This window comes from Tamandua tetradactyla, chromosome 5 (genome assembly GCF_023851605.1).
Source record: "Tamandua tetradactyla isolate mTamTet1 chromosome 5, mTamTet1.pri, whole genome shotgun sequence".
Classification (NCBI taxonomy): domain Eukaryota; kingdom Metazoa; phylum Chordata; class Mammalia; order Pilosa; family Myrmecophagidae; genus Tamandua; species Tamandua tetradactyla.
In genome coordinates this window covers 112,587,943-112,603,738 of record NC_135331.1, presented here as the reverse complement: position 1 = coordinate 112,603,738, position 15,796 = coordinate 112,587,943, and the positions used below count along the sequence as shown (strand labels likewise).

General features: G+C 36.7%; 1 protein-coding gene across 2 annotated transcripts in view; it reads right to left on the bottom strand.

Annotated features, from left to right (window-relative positions):
• The window catches only part of LRRC1 (leucine rich repeat containing 1), a 134,655-nt gene that overhangs the window by 77,778 nt on the left and 41,081 nt on the right, over positions 1–15,796 (bottom strand). For both annotated transcript variants that reach the window (XM_077162088.1, XM_077162089.1), the window contains one exon: positions 3,751–3,868. In XM_077162088.1, the coding sequence (XP_077018203.1) occupies positions 3,751–3,868 (118 nt within the window). The remainder of the gene's footprint in view (positions 1–3,750; positions 3,869–15,796) is intronic.

The window sequence follows — 15,796 nt, the reverse complement described above, 5'->3', positions numbered from 1 at the left end:
TCTAGGGGCTAACCCACACACGCTGCGCTAATGCCAAGCCTCTCTGCTCAGGAAACAAAATCCTTACAGACTATTTAAATCCGTAAGTGTTTTGCCCTCTTTCTCCCTAAACACACCCTTCTCTTTTCTAACATAACATACAATTCCCTTGACTTTATGCCCAAAATATCAGAAAACAAGAATACAAAAGACAGCAATAGGAGGTCTTGGCAGTTCTTTTTTGCCTAAGAAATGAGCCCGTAACAATTTCTCCTCAGTTACAGACTTTTTTGAAGAGAAACATGCAACGTGTATTTTCTCCCTGACTTGAGCAAGGGAACATGAGGAAAGTTCTAATTTTGCTCCTAGACTCAAAGCAAACTTGAGCTTCAATCAGCCTTAGCATCTGACCCAACTATCCTGAAGATTTCTCATCTGCACCAGGGAACATAAGAGGGTGGCAGAGGCTGAGTGAACCTGTGCTCATAACCACGCGAAACTGCTAAAAGAACGTCGGTAGCAGGCTTGTGGGTGGTGACATCAAAGATCTTGCTAGTTGGTGTAATCTGTGGGCCCGTAATGAAAAATTTCAGGTCTCACACCATTCTTATTACATCAGAATCTGCATTTTTAAGAAAATTCTCAAGTGATTCATTTCCAAGTTCGGGAAGCACTGATTCAATGGATTTCAGTGGTGTGATATCAACACCCTGCCTTCCAACACTCTCCGAAAAATCAGGAATTTAGAAAGCCAATAAAGGCCCCATACAACAATGGTCAGCCCTGCCTATGGCACTGCTCCAGGGGTTGGGCGGCAACTCAAAGGAACGATTCAAGAAGGGGGAGCATCAGCTGAGTAACAGAGACCAGAGGCTCACAGACGCCTCCACACACCAACCCCAAACCCTTACAAATGCCAGCATCCACGTAAAAGTGGGAGTTTCTCACACAGTCTCCCAGGCTTTGTGACTTTTATTTTCTTACATACTATTTTATTTTATTTACCTACTCAGTTGCCTAGGAAATTTTTACAACAACGTGATTTTATCTGGAAAAATATGAGAGAGGAAGCACAGTGAGATCTGCCTGGTCTGGAAATTACCCAAGAGCCATATTCCTGCTGGTTATAGTCAAAGGTGACCTTATTCTGCTCTGGCATCTATGCAGCATTTTTCCTGCCTCAAAGAAAGTCCTGAACCATATCATCCTCCATACTGCCCTCCCCTCACCCCAACACCAACACACACACACACACCTTCAGACTACTGGGCCAGAGCAAAGTTCTGCCAATCAGGGGAAGGAGTGGTCAACTCCCTCTCAGCATCTCTACAGTACCTGAAAGAAGGTGCCACCAAACTCCAGTACCTACAGAAAGGAAGGCTGAAAATGAGGAAAGAGAAAAGAATAGGTATCCCAAGAAGAGGAAATTTTTTTGACACTGGCTTTGGTGAAACCTTGGCTTCTTTTATCAACATGCTGGAAAGTAAAAATGAGCACGTGGTAAGAGGCAAGTAGCCCTTCTTTCAAGCTATGAATGTCTGAAGATAATAGCTGGATGAGGAACCTTGTGAAATTGGCAGTTGACAACACAGACTTCCTGAAAAGCATCCCAATGTGAACTCGAAACTTCCAAGCCCTGTATTTTCCCTCCTCTCAAATAATTAAAGCCAAAACTTCTTCTCAATTATCTCTGGACCACTGTTTACTTGCATTCCTAATGTCAATTTCAAAATGGGTACTTTATTTCTTCAGATTTTAAAATTTCATTGACCATTTTAGAGTCACTGTTTCCTTGCAGAGGTAACAGCCAGTCACTCTTCATAACTCAGACAATTGCTAAAATAAGGAAGATTATTTTCAATTACCTATACCTTAGATAAGGACTATATAGGATAGCCTTAGAGGCAAGTGCTGGCCAGTCTAGGCTAGGATGGCTGCTCCATCCCACTCTCCAATCTACAGGAAGCTGTTCATCAACAACTTCTGTGTTGAGGGTTGAGCCATGCTCTTTGCATGGCTTGCCATCCATCTCCCAGGGCAGTCAATCTTTAGGTGGCCAGTGACCTTGGCTTATTACACTCAATAATGGCATCAAAATATGAGCTGGGTCCATCATTCTTCATTTAGAAATTTAACATTGGCAAATAGATGTTACAGCGGGGCATAAGTCATAAAGTACACAGAGAGAAGTCATAACAAGTTGAGTCTGGAAAGGCTACCCACAAAGTCAGTTCCTGAAGAGTAGTTTCAGCAAGGAGGGAAGAACTGGTACTCATGATAAGAGAAGCAGACAGGTTATAAGACAGAGGCCATAACAGCTCCAAAATGGTCTCTAACGCAAGCTCTGTGCCAATGCTTTTGGAATATTCATTCCACCCTCATCCTTACAACCAAATCCCCCTTACCTAAGCCAGTCTGGGTACCCCTTCACCACCACCACTGAAAATTAATTATATAACTAACTAACTGCTTTCCAGTGCTCTCAAGGCAAGAAATAATCCTCAGGAAAGTAAAATCAGACTCTATGTCAAGAACATATAGCTTGGCCTAAAGACATTTTCCAATGTATGGAATTCCACATATGACAGACCAATTTAAAATCAGTTAAAAGTGAAATATATATTTTTCATAACAATATATATATATTGTTATGCATGATTTCAATCAAGTACTGATTATTGTTCCAGTATAGGAACGATAATCCACAGAGGAATGCTGTATCTGGGCCCTGAGACGTCCGTGGAAAACATAAGACTGAAAGACTCAGACCTGAATTTCATTGAAAAGACAGACTTTTACAGGGAAATTAAAAACAAAACAGAAAATAAAGCAAAACAAGTCTGTAATATGGGAGAAATACAAGGATTATCCTTTTTATAAATAATTTAGACTACTTTGGGGTCTATCTTGAGGGAATTATACTAGAGTTTTTGCAAGGATCAAATCTCATCAACAAAGGCAGAAGCATTTTAACTGAAGTAATTAATCAAATATGCAATAACAAGCAGGGATACTAGCCTGTTAATGATGTGCACCAGGAGCTATAAAACAGAGGGTTAAACCAGAGTACCCATTAAAAACAGGAAAGGACAAACAGGATATGAACATACCCTAGCAGAATGTTCCAAAAACTGTGTGTGTTGGGGGGGGGGGGGGGGGAGGAAGCAATATAATAGTTGTATCTGGAAATCAAAATAAACTCACAAATATACAACATAAACTCAAGTGGACAAAACCACTACTGACCTAATTCTAAATAAATTAAAATGACAGACTATGCCTGAACTGCATGCAGGTTTGTTTCTTGCAAGGAGACAGATGCTCACAGGAGCAGAGTGGGCAACTTAGCTATGGCCAAGAGTAACCAAGTCTTCCCCAGGGTGGATCTCCCCCAGCTTCAGCAGCATCCATGCACTGAGACAAATGACCATACATACCACCAGCCCTCAATTTCACATTCAGTAAATGAGGGGGCTAGATTAAACTCTTTCCCAGTCAATGTTATAGCTCTGTGAATGAGAATGAACTTACTTTAGGAAGTTATCTTTTAAAAAATTGTGCTGTAAATTTTTTTTGTTTATATCTATATTGACTTAACTATTCAAAAATGGTAGGTAGTATCATATTAATTTCACCCCAAAATGTATGCATAGCTTTCCCATAACCATTAGGAAAAGCATCTCTAATAAACACTGATCCAGCAATATTTATTAAAAATGTCCCAGTGTCAGAAGAGACAAATGGACAATGCAACTATAATTATTTTCTTACCATTTCGAGACACATCAAGTTCCACCAGTTGCATGAAGTTTGCTATTTCTGGAGGGAGCCGCTGAATTTCATTATCACTAAGCCCAAGCTTTCGTAATTTGACTAGCTGGAAAAATTGCTGAAAGACAAAATAGTTTCACATAGGTCTCACATTATTAGAAACATAAACTTTTGATCAATATGAAATGTAAAACAGTATGTCCCTTAAAAATTAATAAGGACTGTACTAATGTCAATGTCCTGGTTTTGATATAGGGCTAATCACTGCAATGTAAGAGTTCACCATCAGGAGACACTGAGTGCAAGTACAAGGATCATCCTGTACTATTTCCTGCGAATCTACATTTATTTCAAAATAAAAGGCTTTAATAAATTAATGAGCAAATTCAGTAAGTACAGTAAGTATCACTCCCTGAGTTGGGGGTCAGTTTTTCTACTTATGGAAATTGATGTTAAATCTTCAGTGTTAAACAAACATAGGTGATAATTAGAATAAAGGCTTTGAAAAGATACTTTTTAAAATGAAATTTTACTGAGAAATATTCATACACCATACAACCCATCCAAAATATACAATCACTGCCTCATAGTATCATCACATAGTTGTTCATTCATCACCACAATCAATTTTAGAACATTTTCATTACTCCAAAAAAGAAATAAAAAGAAAAAAGACCTAAAGCATTCCATACCCCTTATGTCCCTTATACTCCCTGTGCTAGTTTGAAACTGTCATGTAAAGGCTTGTTGTTTTAATCCTTATCCAGCCTTATAGGGGCAGACACATTGTTTGCATGGGACCTTCGATTAGGTTGTTTCTATAGAGATGTGACCCACCCAACTGTGGGTGGGACTTATTTATTAGATGATTTCCATGGAGATTTGGCCCACCTATTCAAGGTGGGTCTTAATTAGTTTACTGGAGTCCTTAAAAGAGCTGACACAGAAAGCAGGCATAGACGTACAGAGATGCAGAAGGAAATCCCACTTGGGAGAAGCCTGAAGGACCCACAGGAGCTGAGGGAGCCATTCTGAAATGAATCCAGTTGGACCAGCAGATGTCACCATATGCCTTCCCATGTGACAATTTACATGCTGCCTTTCCTCCAAGAAGGCATCCTTTTGTTGGGGCCTTAATTTGGATATGTTCACGGCCTTAGAATTATAAGTTGTAACTTAATAAATCCCCTTTATAAAAGCCAATCCATTTCTGGCATATTGCATTCAGGTAGCATTAGCAAATCGAAATAGCTCCCTATTATTTTTTATTTTTTTAACAGTTTTATTCACATACCATACAAACTATCCTAAGTGTACAATCAATGGCTTTTGGTATAATCACATAATTATGCATTCATCACTACAGTTAATATGAGAACATTCTCATTTCTTCTCAAGAAAAATTTCCATACCTATTATTGGCATTTAGCTTTGGTATAGTGTCTTTGTTACCATTAATATCAAAATGTTACAGTGCTACTGTTAATTACAGACCTTAGTTTGCATTAATTATTTTTTTCACATACCATCACATTTTTAACACCTTGAAACAGTGCCACACATACATTTGTTCTCATTCAAGTAAAAACTTTCTTTTACTTGTACAATTAATCCCATCATTGTTAGCCCTATGTTTTGCTATGTTATTATTTCCTCACTTTCCTACTGGTGACATACATGACTCTAGCCTTCCTTTTGCAACCATACTCACACTCAGTTTTGTTAATTATATCTTCAACATTGAAACAGACACTTCTGAAAGGAATATTTGTGCATCAGAAAATACACTATCCCACAGACGTGTAGAAAAGAAAAAATTATTTTTGACCAATCAAGTCTACATTGGATACTCCCACTTACACTAGCGGATTGAGCACATGATTTTTCACACCCCACATCTGTACTAAAACAACACTAAAGAAACTTATAGAGAGATAGTTACAGACATAAAAACATAAAATACACCTATGACAATTAAAAATGAGAGGGGGACAAGAAGCAAAATAAATCTGCAACCAAGTCCTTGAAGCTATAAAACAGGTAGACATGAGTAAGTGAGAAAAAAATCAAAACAGAGTTGAAACTTAAGTCAGTATGGGTGAATAGCCAATAAAAAATTAGGCCCAGGTATCCCTGAAGAGAAGAGAGACCTGGTTGAAAATTTACATGAAGAAGTAACTTATATCCCCATAGTCTGTTCCCTACCATGCATTGCCAGACAAAAGTCTAAAAATTTCTTCTCTAGAAAGGTTGACCCAGAGAAGCTCGGGACTCCAAGAATAGCTAAGCACAGTTATGGACTAGGTAAAAGTCTGTACTAAAATGGGGAGACTAAGTCAAACTCTGAACAGTGAGACCCCCACCACCCTGCTCCCTGCAGCCAGGGTTCCCTAAGCACCAACAGATACCAAATATTCTATAGAGAAGCCCCAGGTTGCAAGTTCCACCCATGCATACAGAGCCTCCAACCATCTCCCCACCTCCCCACCACCAAGTGCCTCCGTATTAAATTTGAGCAGTGCCAAAGTTCTCCAGATATTTGAGGAAAAAACCCTAATTTACAAGACAGAGTGTACACATGCACATATGTAGATACATACACATCAAAAGAAGCAAATACAATGCAGGAAGTAAGAAAAAACTTCATTAACCAGAAAAAAATGTAATTATTATTACCCTCAAAGAAAAAAGAGAACAGAAAGGGAGCAACAGGATGCCATAAAAAACAAAATTCAAATAAGGAACATGCACCAAGAGATTTAAAAATATTGTAGCATCAGTAAGAGAGACTCTAACAAAAGAGGCAAAAAAATAAATAAAGCTAACAATATCCCTCAGAAGGTAGTGTAAAAAGAAAAAACATGGAAAAATGGGGGGGGTTGGGGGTAGGGAGAGACAGTAAAATTGCACGGCCAGTCCACACGGTATTACATACAACTAACAGGTATTCCAAAGAAAGAAAACATAAAAAATAGGGGACTGCAGAACATACATTCCCAGTTTTAAAGAACCAAGTGGATAATAAAATGAGTGAAAAGAGATGCATATCAAAGCATATTGTAAAAGCTCAAAATTGCAAATGTAAAAAAATTCTAAAAGCTTCCAGAGGGGACAAGGGAGTGAAAAGGTCATGACAAAGAATTGGGAATCAGTGGCATTCAAATCAACAGCAGCCTTGAAAGTAAGAAAGTGTTATAGCACAATGTCTTCAAAATTCTAAGAAAGCATTATTCCCAAACTAAAATTACATACCCAGCCAAACTATCAATAAAGTATGATGACAAAATAAAGAACTTTTAAAGAACTTTTCAAGCACGCAACGTCTTAAAAAATTTCCTTCTGTGCATCTTTCTCAAGAATCCACCCAAATGGGTAAGTAAATTAAAAAGGGGGAGGATCTGGGGTCCAGGAAAAGGACTATCAACAAAATTGAGACAAAGGAAATTCCCAAAATGAACAGTGAAGGGAATTCCAAAATGTAAACCTAGTAGTAGGTCATGAGACAACCGTTCCCCATTGGAGGAAAAACATGAAAGGTCCCAGAGGGTAGGGGGTGGGGGTGGGGTGATGACTCATCTGAGAGATTATCTTATATGTTTGAAAGAGTCAAGGGATTTACAACTCTATCAGAATGTTTAATGATAAATTAGAATCAGAAATAGAGAAAACGAAGCAAGCAAAGAGAGGAAAGAATTATTAATGCCAGGAAAAATATGAAGTTTAAGAAGATATAATCATAATATAAATATAAGACTTGGTTATGAAAAATAATTACAGCACAGTTCTATAACACCTATATTGATAAATCAAAATTTATGTTATGTCAATGTCAGTAAGAAAGACACTATGTGCATATGAGCTACATATCACCTTCCAAAGAAGAAAATGAACAGATAACTATAAAATGAAAAAAAAACCAAGCAGTAAAAACAGATCATGTGGCAATATGGAGGCAAAGAACCATAAAACAACAAAGAGCTAGGGTTTCTCAAGAACCATAAACTGGAGTAAGGTAGGAGGGCAAGAGGTTGCTGTTCTTCATTGTCACCCTATGCAGCTTATTGAGTTCTATTTGCACATACTACTTCAGTAAAAATAGAAATCAAACTATAAGATTACAGGACGCTCTAAATGATAATTTTGTAGGGCTAACACTTAACAGTCTATATCTTTTTCTTAATTGATAAAGAGGAATATAATCATACAGAAGAAATATAATGGTAAAAACAGTAAACAAAAATGGAAAATAAACAACCATGCCATAGTCAAGTACACGCAAATCAAAACAGTAATGAGGTATCACATCAGGTCTCTTAAATTAGGGGGAACCCAATGGCACAACAGACTAAACTGCAGTAAAATGGGCACAATCACACATTGTTGAAGACAGGGTAAGTGGCACTGCCTTTTGGAAAGCAACTGGGAGATACATAAACTATAAAAAGTTTTAAAGTCCATGGACATACTAATGATATTCTTTGCACCTGCCCTAGTAATATAATTGAAAGTAAGAAAATTAAGTTATAATACACAAATATCAGCTATTACAACATTATTAGTAAAAATGAAAAACTGGAAAACATACAAGTTAAATAACAGAAATGATTAACATGTGATATAAGGCAAGCAATGGAAATTATTATGAAGACCACGGAACTTGAAAAAGACTTACTAAACTGAAAAAGAAAGCAAAATTACAGGTACACTATGTAAAAAAGCACATGTTAAGTGGATAGACAGGAAAGGGACATAGGAAAAACATGGCTGTATTAGGTGACAAGAATAAGAATAAGGCATGAATAATTTTTTAATTATTTTTCTAAACAAAAAGGAAAAGCATTTAAAAATAAAATATACTAAAAATCTGAACAAATGAGTGCTCCAATTAGCTATATATGATAATGAGCAAAGAGCTCAACCAAAAAGGACTAATCCTGAGGATTTCTTTAATCATGCTGTTGAAGATTAAATTCTTAAGGAAAGGTATTGAAATTTCTGTATGCTGGTTATACTGAACCATTAGCTGACACAAAAAGCCATTCAAAAGAATCACATATTTGAATAACTGAGCTTATGCCAATTGTTCAAAGAGTCTGACAGTTTCATAATACATCAATGTGTTTACTCAAGCATGAAAAGCTCACTTTGTTTTCCAGGAAAGGCATAATAGCAAAAGCACAAAAACCATCACCAATCCCATATACTTAGAGACCATTCTGAAATAATACAAGAAATCAAATCAATAACGTACTTAGATCTACAGTAAAAAATAAGTTTTTATGTCAGTGGAAATTATAAATTATATTCTACAAATCCCCACATCCAATAGAAATGATAAAAGCCAGCAAATTTAAGGTTTGTTCTGCATGTTAAAAGCATCCTCACACACAGCCTGTCACATATACTACTTTATTCAACTTGGAAAACACATACCAGATGTAAAACCAACTCTATTTAACATGATTCTAAGATAATATTAATTCCTGTCTTTCCCTCATTAACCTGATTTGATCTTAATCAACAGGGTGTTCCAATATTTGAAATTAACTACTTCCTTATAAAATGGACACAATGCCACCAATACTTTATTAAATCCTCAAATTTTCAACTTTTCAGGTAGTTTAGAGTAAAGCCTTAACAAGCCATAGACACTTCTTTCTTCCCTTGACATTAGCCAGAGCACAGGAAGAACAATTCACGTAGCTGTCTTGGCAGGGAGCCCCAGCACAGAGCAACCACGTGACAGAACACACAGACACCATTCTTCATCTATACCATGTTTGATTATAACACACTGACCTGCTGAGAGCACATTTTGTACAATTACATGTAAAGAAACCCAAATTGCTTGGGTGTGTTATGTCACACCACAGAATCTTCTTATAGGCACCCTATTGTTTTTAGTAGATACAGTCTTTAATTTGGCTGAACAAAATGATTTTCTCATTCTCTATTTCTGACAAGATTCTTTTCCCTTCTCTTTTGATAGAATGCAGTGCCTCCCTTCTTCTTAGGAAGGGACATAGGAAATCTCAGTTCTTTAAGAGCTGTGCCCTTCTTATCTCTAAATGGCAAAGGATTTATAAATCATCCCTCAGTTGTCCAAGTCCTCCATAATGTAGAGAGAACACAAATGCACACACACAGTCACAGGGTCGTCTGGAGGACAGCACTGTAAAGAAGTTATGAACTCCTGAAAATGGTTTGACTATGAAATATGACAGTATATATACACACAGACTTCCCTTCTCAAGGTATTCTCACCCTTCAACTAATGCTAACCCCTTTCCATCCTACATAACTCACATCTCATCCCTTCTTCTGTCCCCACTGACCTGGACTGTCCTTCTGGTCAACAACAAGTAAAACAGGGTAAACAATGGTTTTAATCTCAAAATAAGATTGACATTTAATGTGTCCTTATGTATACTTTTGTATCATCTAGCATTGTTTTTTTCCATAAAACTTGCAAAAACTGACTGTGATCTCATAATCCAGAAATTCTACTTCTAGGTATATACGTTTAAGAAAATAAACAAGCAAATAAAAAACTCCCTTATACATGTATACATGTATAAGGGAATACAGATACAAGAATGTACTTAACAGAATTGTTTATAACAGCCAAAATGTAAATAACCAAACATCAACCAATGGTAGACCTAACAAAAAAATAGTAGTCTATTGCTAATAATGAAATTCTGAGTTGAAAAGCTTACTATTTAAGCACAATATAGATGAATCTTAAAAATTATGTTGAGAAAGCCAGACTGAATAGAGTAAGGATTATACTATTCCATTATAATGTTGAAAAAATAGCCAAATTAAACTTTTTGATTTAGAGATACATACAGGATGGTAAAAACTATAAAGAAGAGCAAAGAAATGATTACTGTAAAATCAGTTAGTGGCTACCACTAGGTATCAGGGAGTGGATTATATTAGGAAGAGTATGCACTGGGTTTTTGGAGTCCTGGCAATGTTCAATTCCTTAACCTTTGTGGTAATGACAAGTGTTCACTTCATAATTTGTTACAAGCCGTACATTTATATTTTACATACATATGCACATATAATTCCATAATTTAAAGAAAAGTTTAAAATGACTGTTTAAACCATTTACTGAACAGGAAGGAAAAATTACACCAAGAACAACAAATTCTTTAATACTTCAGTTAATGATAATGGGAAAGCAATAGCATTATCTCTGCAGGAAGAGAAGAATGAGGAGGAGGGAGAAAAGTAAAGCAACCACAGAGACTGAACCAACAATATCAGTAACAACAATGATATAGCAATTAAACTTCATTAAGAGGTGCTCTATGCTTGGCAGTGAGCTAAAGATTTTACATGGATTACACACTTTAACATCTCAATTTAGCCACAATATGTTTCAGTTATCTTTTGCTGCACAACCACTCCAGATTAATGACACAAAACAACATGTTTTCTTACAATTGTATGGATTAGTTGGGCAGTTCCTCTGCTGCTTTCACCTGGGCTCACTAATGCCACTGGAATTGGCTTGAAAATCCACATCTCACTCATGTATCTAGCAGCTGATGCCAGCTATCAGCTGGAGTGCTTCTGCTCTCCTCCAGGCCTCTTGCCCTTCAATTGATTACAGTGGCTTCCTTACATGGTGTTTTCAGCACAACATTTAAAAAATGCAAAGGCGGAGGCTTCAAGGATTCTTGGAGCCTAGGCCTCAAAATTTGCATGATGTCATTTCTGTCACATTCTGTTGGTCAAAGAGAGTCACAAAGCAAGCCTGGATTAAAGGAATTGGAGAAATAGTTCACACTTGTGTATGGGAAGAGCAGCAAAAATCACATTGAAAAGAGGCATGGATTGGGAGAAATTTGATAGATTCAATAATCCACTACAAAATGAGGTAGGAACTTCAGGTATGCCACAGAAGAATGCATATTTAAAAATGGGGAGATTATGCTAGAAAACTCTACAACTGGTTGTAGAGTAATGATTTGTCTAAAGAAAATTAAAATAGAAAACATAATAATATATTGAATAAACTTTGGCTAAGGTAGGTTTTTTACATGAGAAGATTAAACACAGGGGAAAAGCCAAAGAAATATTCACAGAATAGTGAAAAGGACCAGTTTGGTTGAAGGAGAGAATTCAAATAATCAGAACTTGAATTTGTAAGGATTTTGATAAGCATTTGAAAGTAAGAATTATTAATTAAATAAGCATTAAATAGAACATGTTTTTTACCCAAAAAGTTAGACCAGTGTGTTTTGATTAAGAGGTGTGAAATGGGGATGTCCTTGGGTGAATCACTTAACTTCCCTGGTCCTCCATTTCCTTGTGGAAAAAATTAGTGTTAAATGATCTAAGAATTTTTAGTTCTAAAAGGTATAGAAAAATGGAAATCCTATTAGGTACAATGTTATAAGCAGGGGGTTAAAAATGTATAAAATTATGGAAAGCAGATCAGCAATTATCTAGGAAATGGAACATGGTTGCTAATGGGTATGGGGTTTCATAAGGGTTGAAGAAAATGTTCTAAAACTGATTTTTTTGTGGTAACAGTACACAACTCTATATATACCAAAAAACACTAAATTTTGTGAATTATATAATTGTATAATTTATTATGGGAATTATATCTTAATAAAATTGTTAAAAATACATAGACTTGGGTGGGCCACGGTGGCTCAGCAGGCAAGAATGCTTGCCTGCCATGCCAGAGGACCCGGGTTCGATTCCTGGTACCTGCCCATGTAAAAAAAAAAAAATACATAGACTTGATAGGCAATGATAGTCAGTGAAAAAAGGTACTCCTTTTAGTAATAAAAGACTGAGCTTGGGATACATGTATGCATTTCTTTATTTGAACCCCTATACCCATCAGCAAGGCCAGGTGTTTTTTGTTCGTTTTTTATTGATATATATTATATAGTCACATACCATGTGCTCATCCAAAATGTACAATCACTGGTTCACAATATCATCATATAGCTGTGCATTTATCATCACAATAGACTTTTTTCCTCTTCTTCTTTTGTGAAAAATAACAAATATATGAAAAAGCAATCAATTTCAAAGCACATCGCAACAATTAGTTTTCGAAAGATTTCAGAGTTTGGTATGGGTTACAGTCCCACAATTTTAAGTGTTTACTTCTAGTTGCTTTAAATTACTAGAAACTAAAAGAAATACCAATATAATGATTATGCAATTATACCCATTCTTTAAACCCTACCTTCTCTGTATAACTCCACCATCACCTTTGATTTTTCTATCCCTCTCTTTAAGGGTATTTGGGCTATGCCTATTCTAACTTTTTCAAGTTGGAAGGGGCTGTCAGTAATACGGAGAGGGGGATGGAACTAATTGATGTTGTGGAGAGGCTGGCCCCTCTGCATTTCAGGACTTATCCACTTCAGGGACCCATCTGGAGGTTGTAGGTTTCTGGAAAGTTATCCGAGGAAATGGAGCCTTTGTAGAATCTTGAATAACAATATAGGTGTTCTATAGGATTAGCAGGATGGTTTCGGTTGGATTTGGCAAGCTATGACAGATAGCAATGTCTAACTGAAGCTTATATAAGAGTGACCCCCAGAGTAGCCTCTTGACTTTCATGTGAACTCTTTCAGCCACTGATATCTTATTAGTAACACTTCCTTTCTCCCTTTTGGTCAGGATGGTATTGTTGATCCCACAGTGTCAGGGCCAGGCTCATCTCTGGAAGTGATCTCCCATGCCACCAGGGAGACTTTCACCCCTGGATATCCTGTCCTATGTAAAGGGGAGGGCAATGATTTCATTTGCAGAGTTGTGCTTAGAGAGAAAGAGAGAGACCACATGTGAGCAACATAAGAGGTCCTCCAGAAATAACTCTTAGGCATCCCTACAGGTAGGCTAAGCTTCTCTAGTACACAAATAAGCTTCACAAGAGCAAGCCTCAAGATCAAGGGCTTGGCCTGTTTATTTGGGTGTTCCTAATGTTTGACACAGTATCAGGGGTTTTGCCAGTGGTAAAGTTTAATAATTTCATATTTTTTCTGCCATTCCTCAAGGGATTTTGCCAATATTTTTTTATTATCTGCATATTAAATTCTGGGATTTATCTAGGCATTACATTAAGCTATACAGGATTAAAGGCCCTCATTCTTATTCTAGGCTCCCTGTGTTTAGATTGTTTAAATGATCTATCCAGACAGGTTGAGTTATAGAACATGTGCTACAGAAAATTTAGGTTCTGGACAGAATAAACCTTTCTTCCTTTGGTCTCAAAGAGTAGATGAGGTTCTAAAACACAATATCCTCCTTACCCCTGTATTCTGAATTACCTTGGTCCCAACCTGACGGGCTTCATTCTTATCTCTAAATACCAGGTTACACATAAATAAAACACCTCTCAAAATTCAGAAATAACAATTCCCACTCTGGAGTAAATGTGACTGCTATAAGAGCTTATGATCTAGGCCCCTATTTTCTTATAAGTATTCTCTAAATGAGACCATACAATATTTGCTCTTTTGTTTCTGGCTTATTTTTTTTTTTATTCAACATAACAATATACAAGCACAAACATTCTTACCATATAATCATTCCATTTTTGATATATAATCAGTGATTCACAGTATCATCACATAGTTGTATATTCATCATCATGATCATTTCTTAGGACATTTGCATCAATTCAGAAAAAGAAAACAGAAAAAAATTCATACATACCATACCCCTTAACCCTCCATTTTACTGATAACTAGCTTTTCAATCTAGTAAATTTATTTTAACATTTGTTCTCCCTATTATTTATTTGTATTCCATATGTTTTACTCATCTCTTGATAAGGTAGATAAAAGGAGCATCAGACACAAGGTTTTCACAATCACACAGTCACATTGTGAAAGTTGTATCATTATACATTCATCTTCAAGAAACATGGCTACTAGAACACAGCTCTACATTTTCAGGCACTTCCCTCCAGCCTCTCCATTACACCTTAACTAAAAAGGTGATATCTGTATAATGTGTAAAAATAACCTCCAGGATAACATCTCGACTCTGTTTGGAATCTCTCAGACACTGACACTTTATTTTGTCTCATTTCACTCTTCCTTCTTTTGCCCAGAAGGTTTTCTCAATCCCTGGGTGCTGAGCCCCTGCTCATTCCAGGATTTCTGTCCCATGTTGCCAGGAAGGTTCATACCCCTGGGAGTAATGTCCCATGGAGAGAGGGGGAGGGCAATGAGTTTGCCTGTCATGTTGGCTGAGAGAGAGAGGCCACATCTGAGTAACATTAGAGGTTCTCTGGGGGTGATTCCTAGGCCTAATTTTAAGTAGGCTTAGCCTATCCTTTTGTGGGGTTAAGTTTCATATGAACAAACCCCCAGATTGAGGGCTCTGTGTTTCTGGCTTATTTTAAGCCAAAGTTTTTTTTAATCTCCAGTTAAAGATGAAGAAACTGAAGTTCAGCAACATTTTGTGGCTTTACTGACACTGCACATCAGTTAGTAGCATTCAAGAAAAATTCTAAAATTGAACCATATTGGAGAGTCACAGAGCACATATCCTCATGTAACTATCTGGAAAAACAAAACACACTTGTAAAACTATGTCTAATTAGCATAAATATGAAACAAAGTTATCTGGAAGGGAAAAGCAAAACATCTACCAAAATTGTGCCCAAACCATATTCCATCTTTACTAATGAGTTGAGAAGGGAAGCAAAGAGCATGCTAATGAAACCTGCATTGCAAGTACTTATAATGTTGCTGCGAAGTAATCCAGGCAAGTAGAGACATGAAAAGAAAGGAATCCAGACAGATAAGAAGATGAATCAATTTCTAGAGAATCCTGGGCATGGAGAAGTAACAAACAACAAGATAAAGCCTTGGGCAAAAAGAAAGCAGAAGTAGACATGGAAAGTAATAGACAGAATTTGATACAAGTTTGTAATAAGATACAGCAAAAATGCATATAAATAAAAAAGGCTTGCTTGGTCTAGTTTTGCAGCGAAATCAGGAGGTATCTCAAGTATTCTCATGAAAACTTGAAAAAGACAACACTGTTT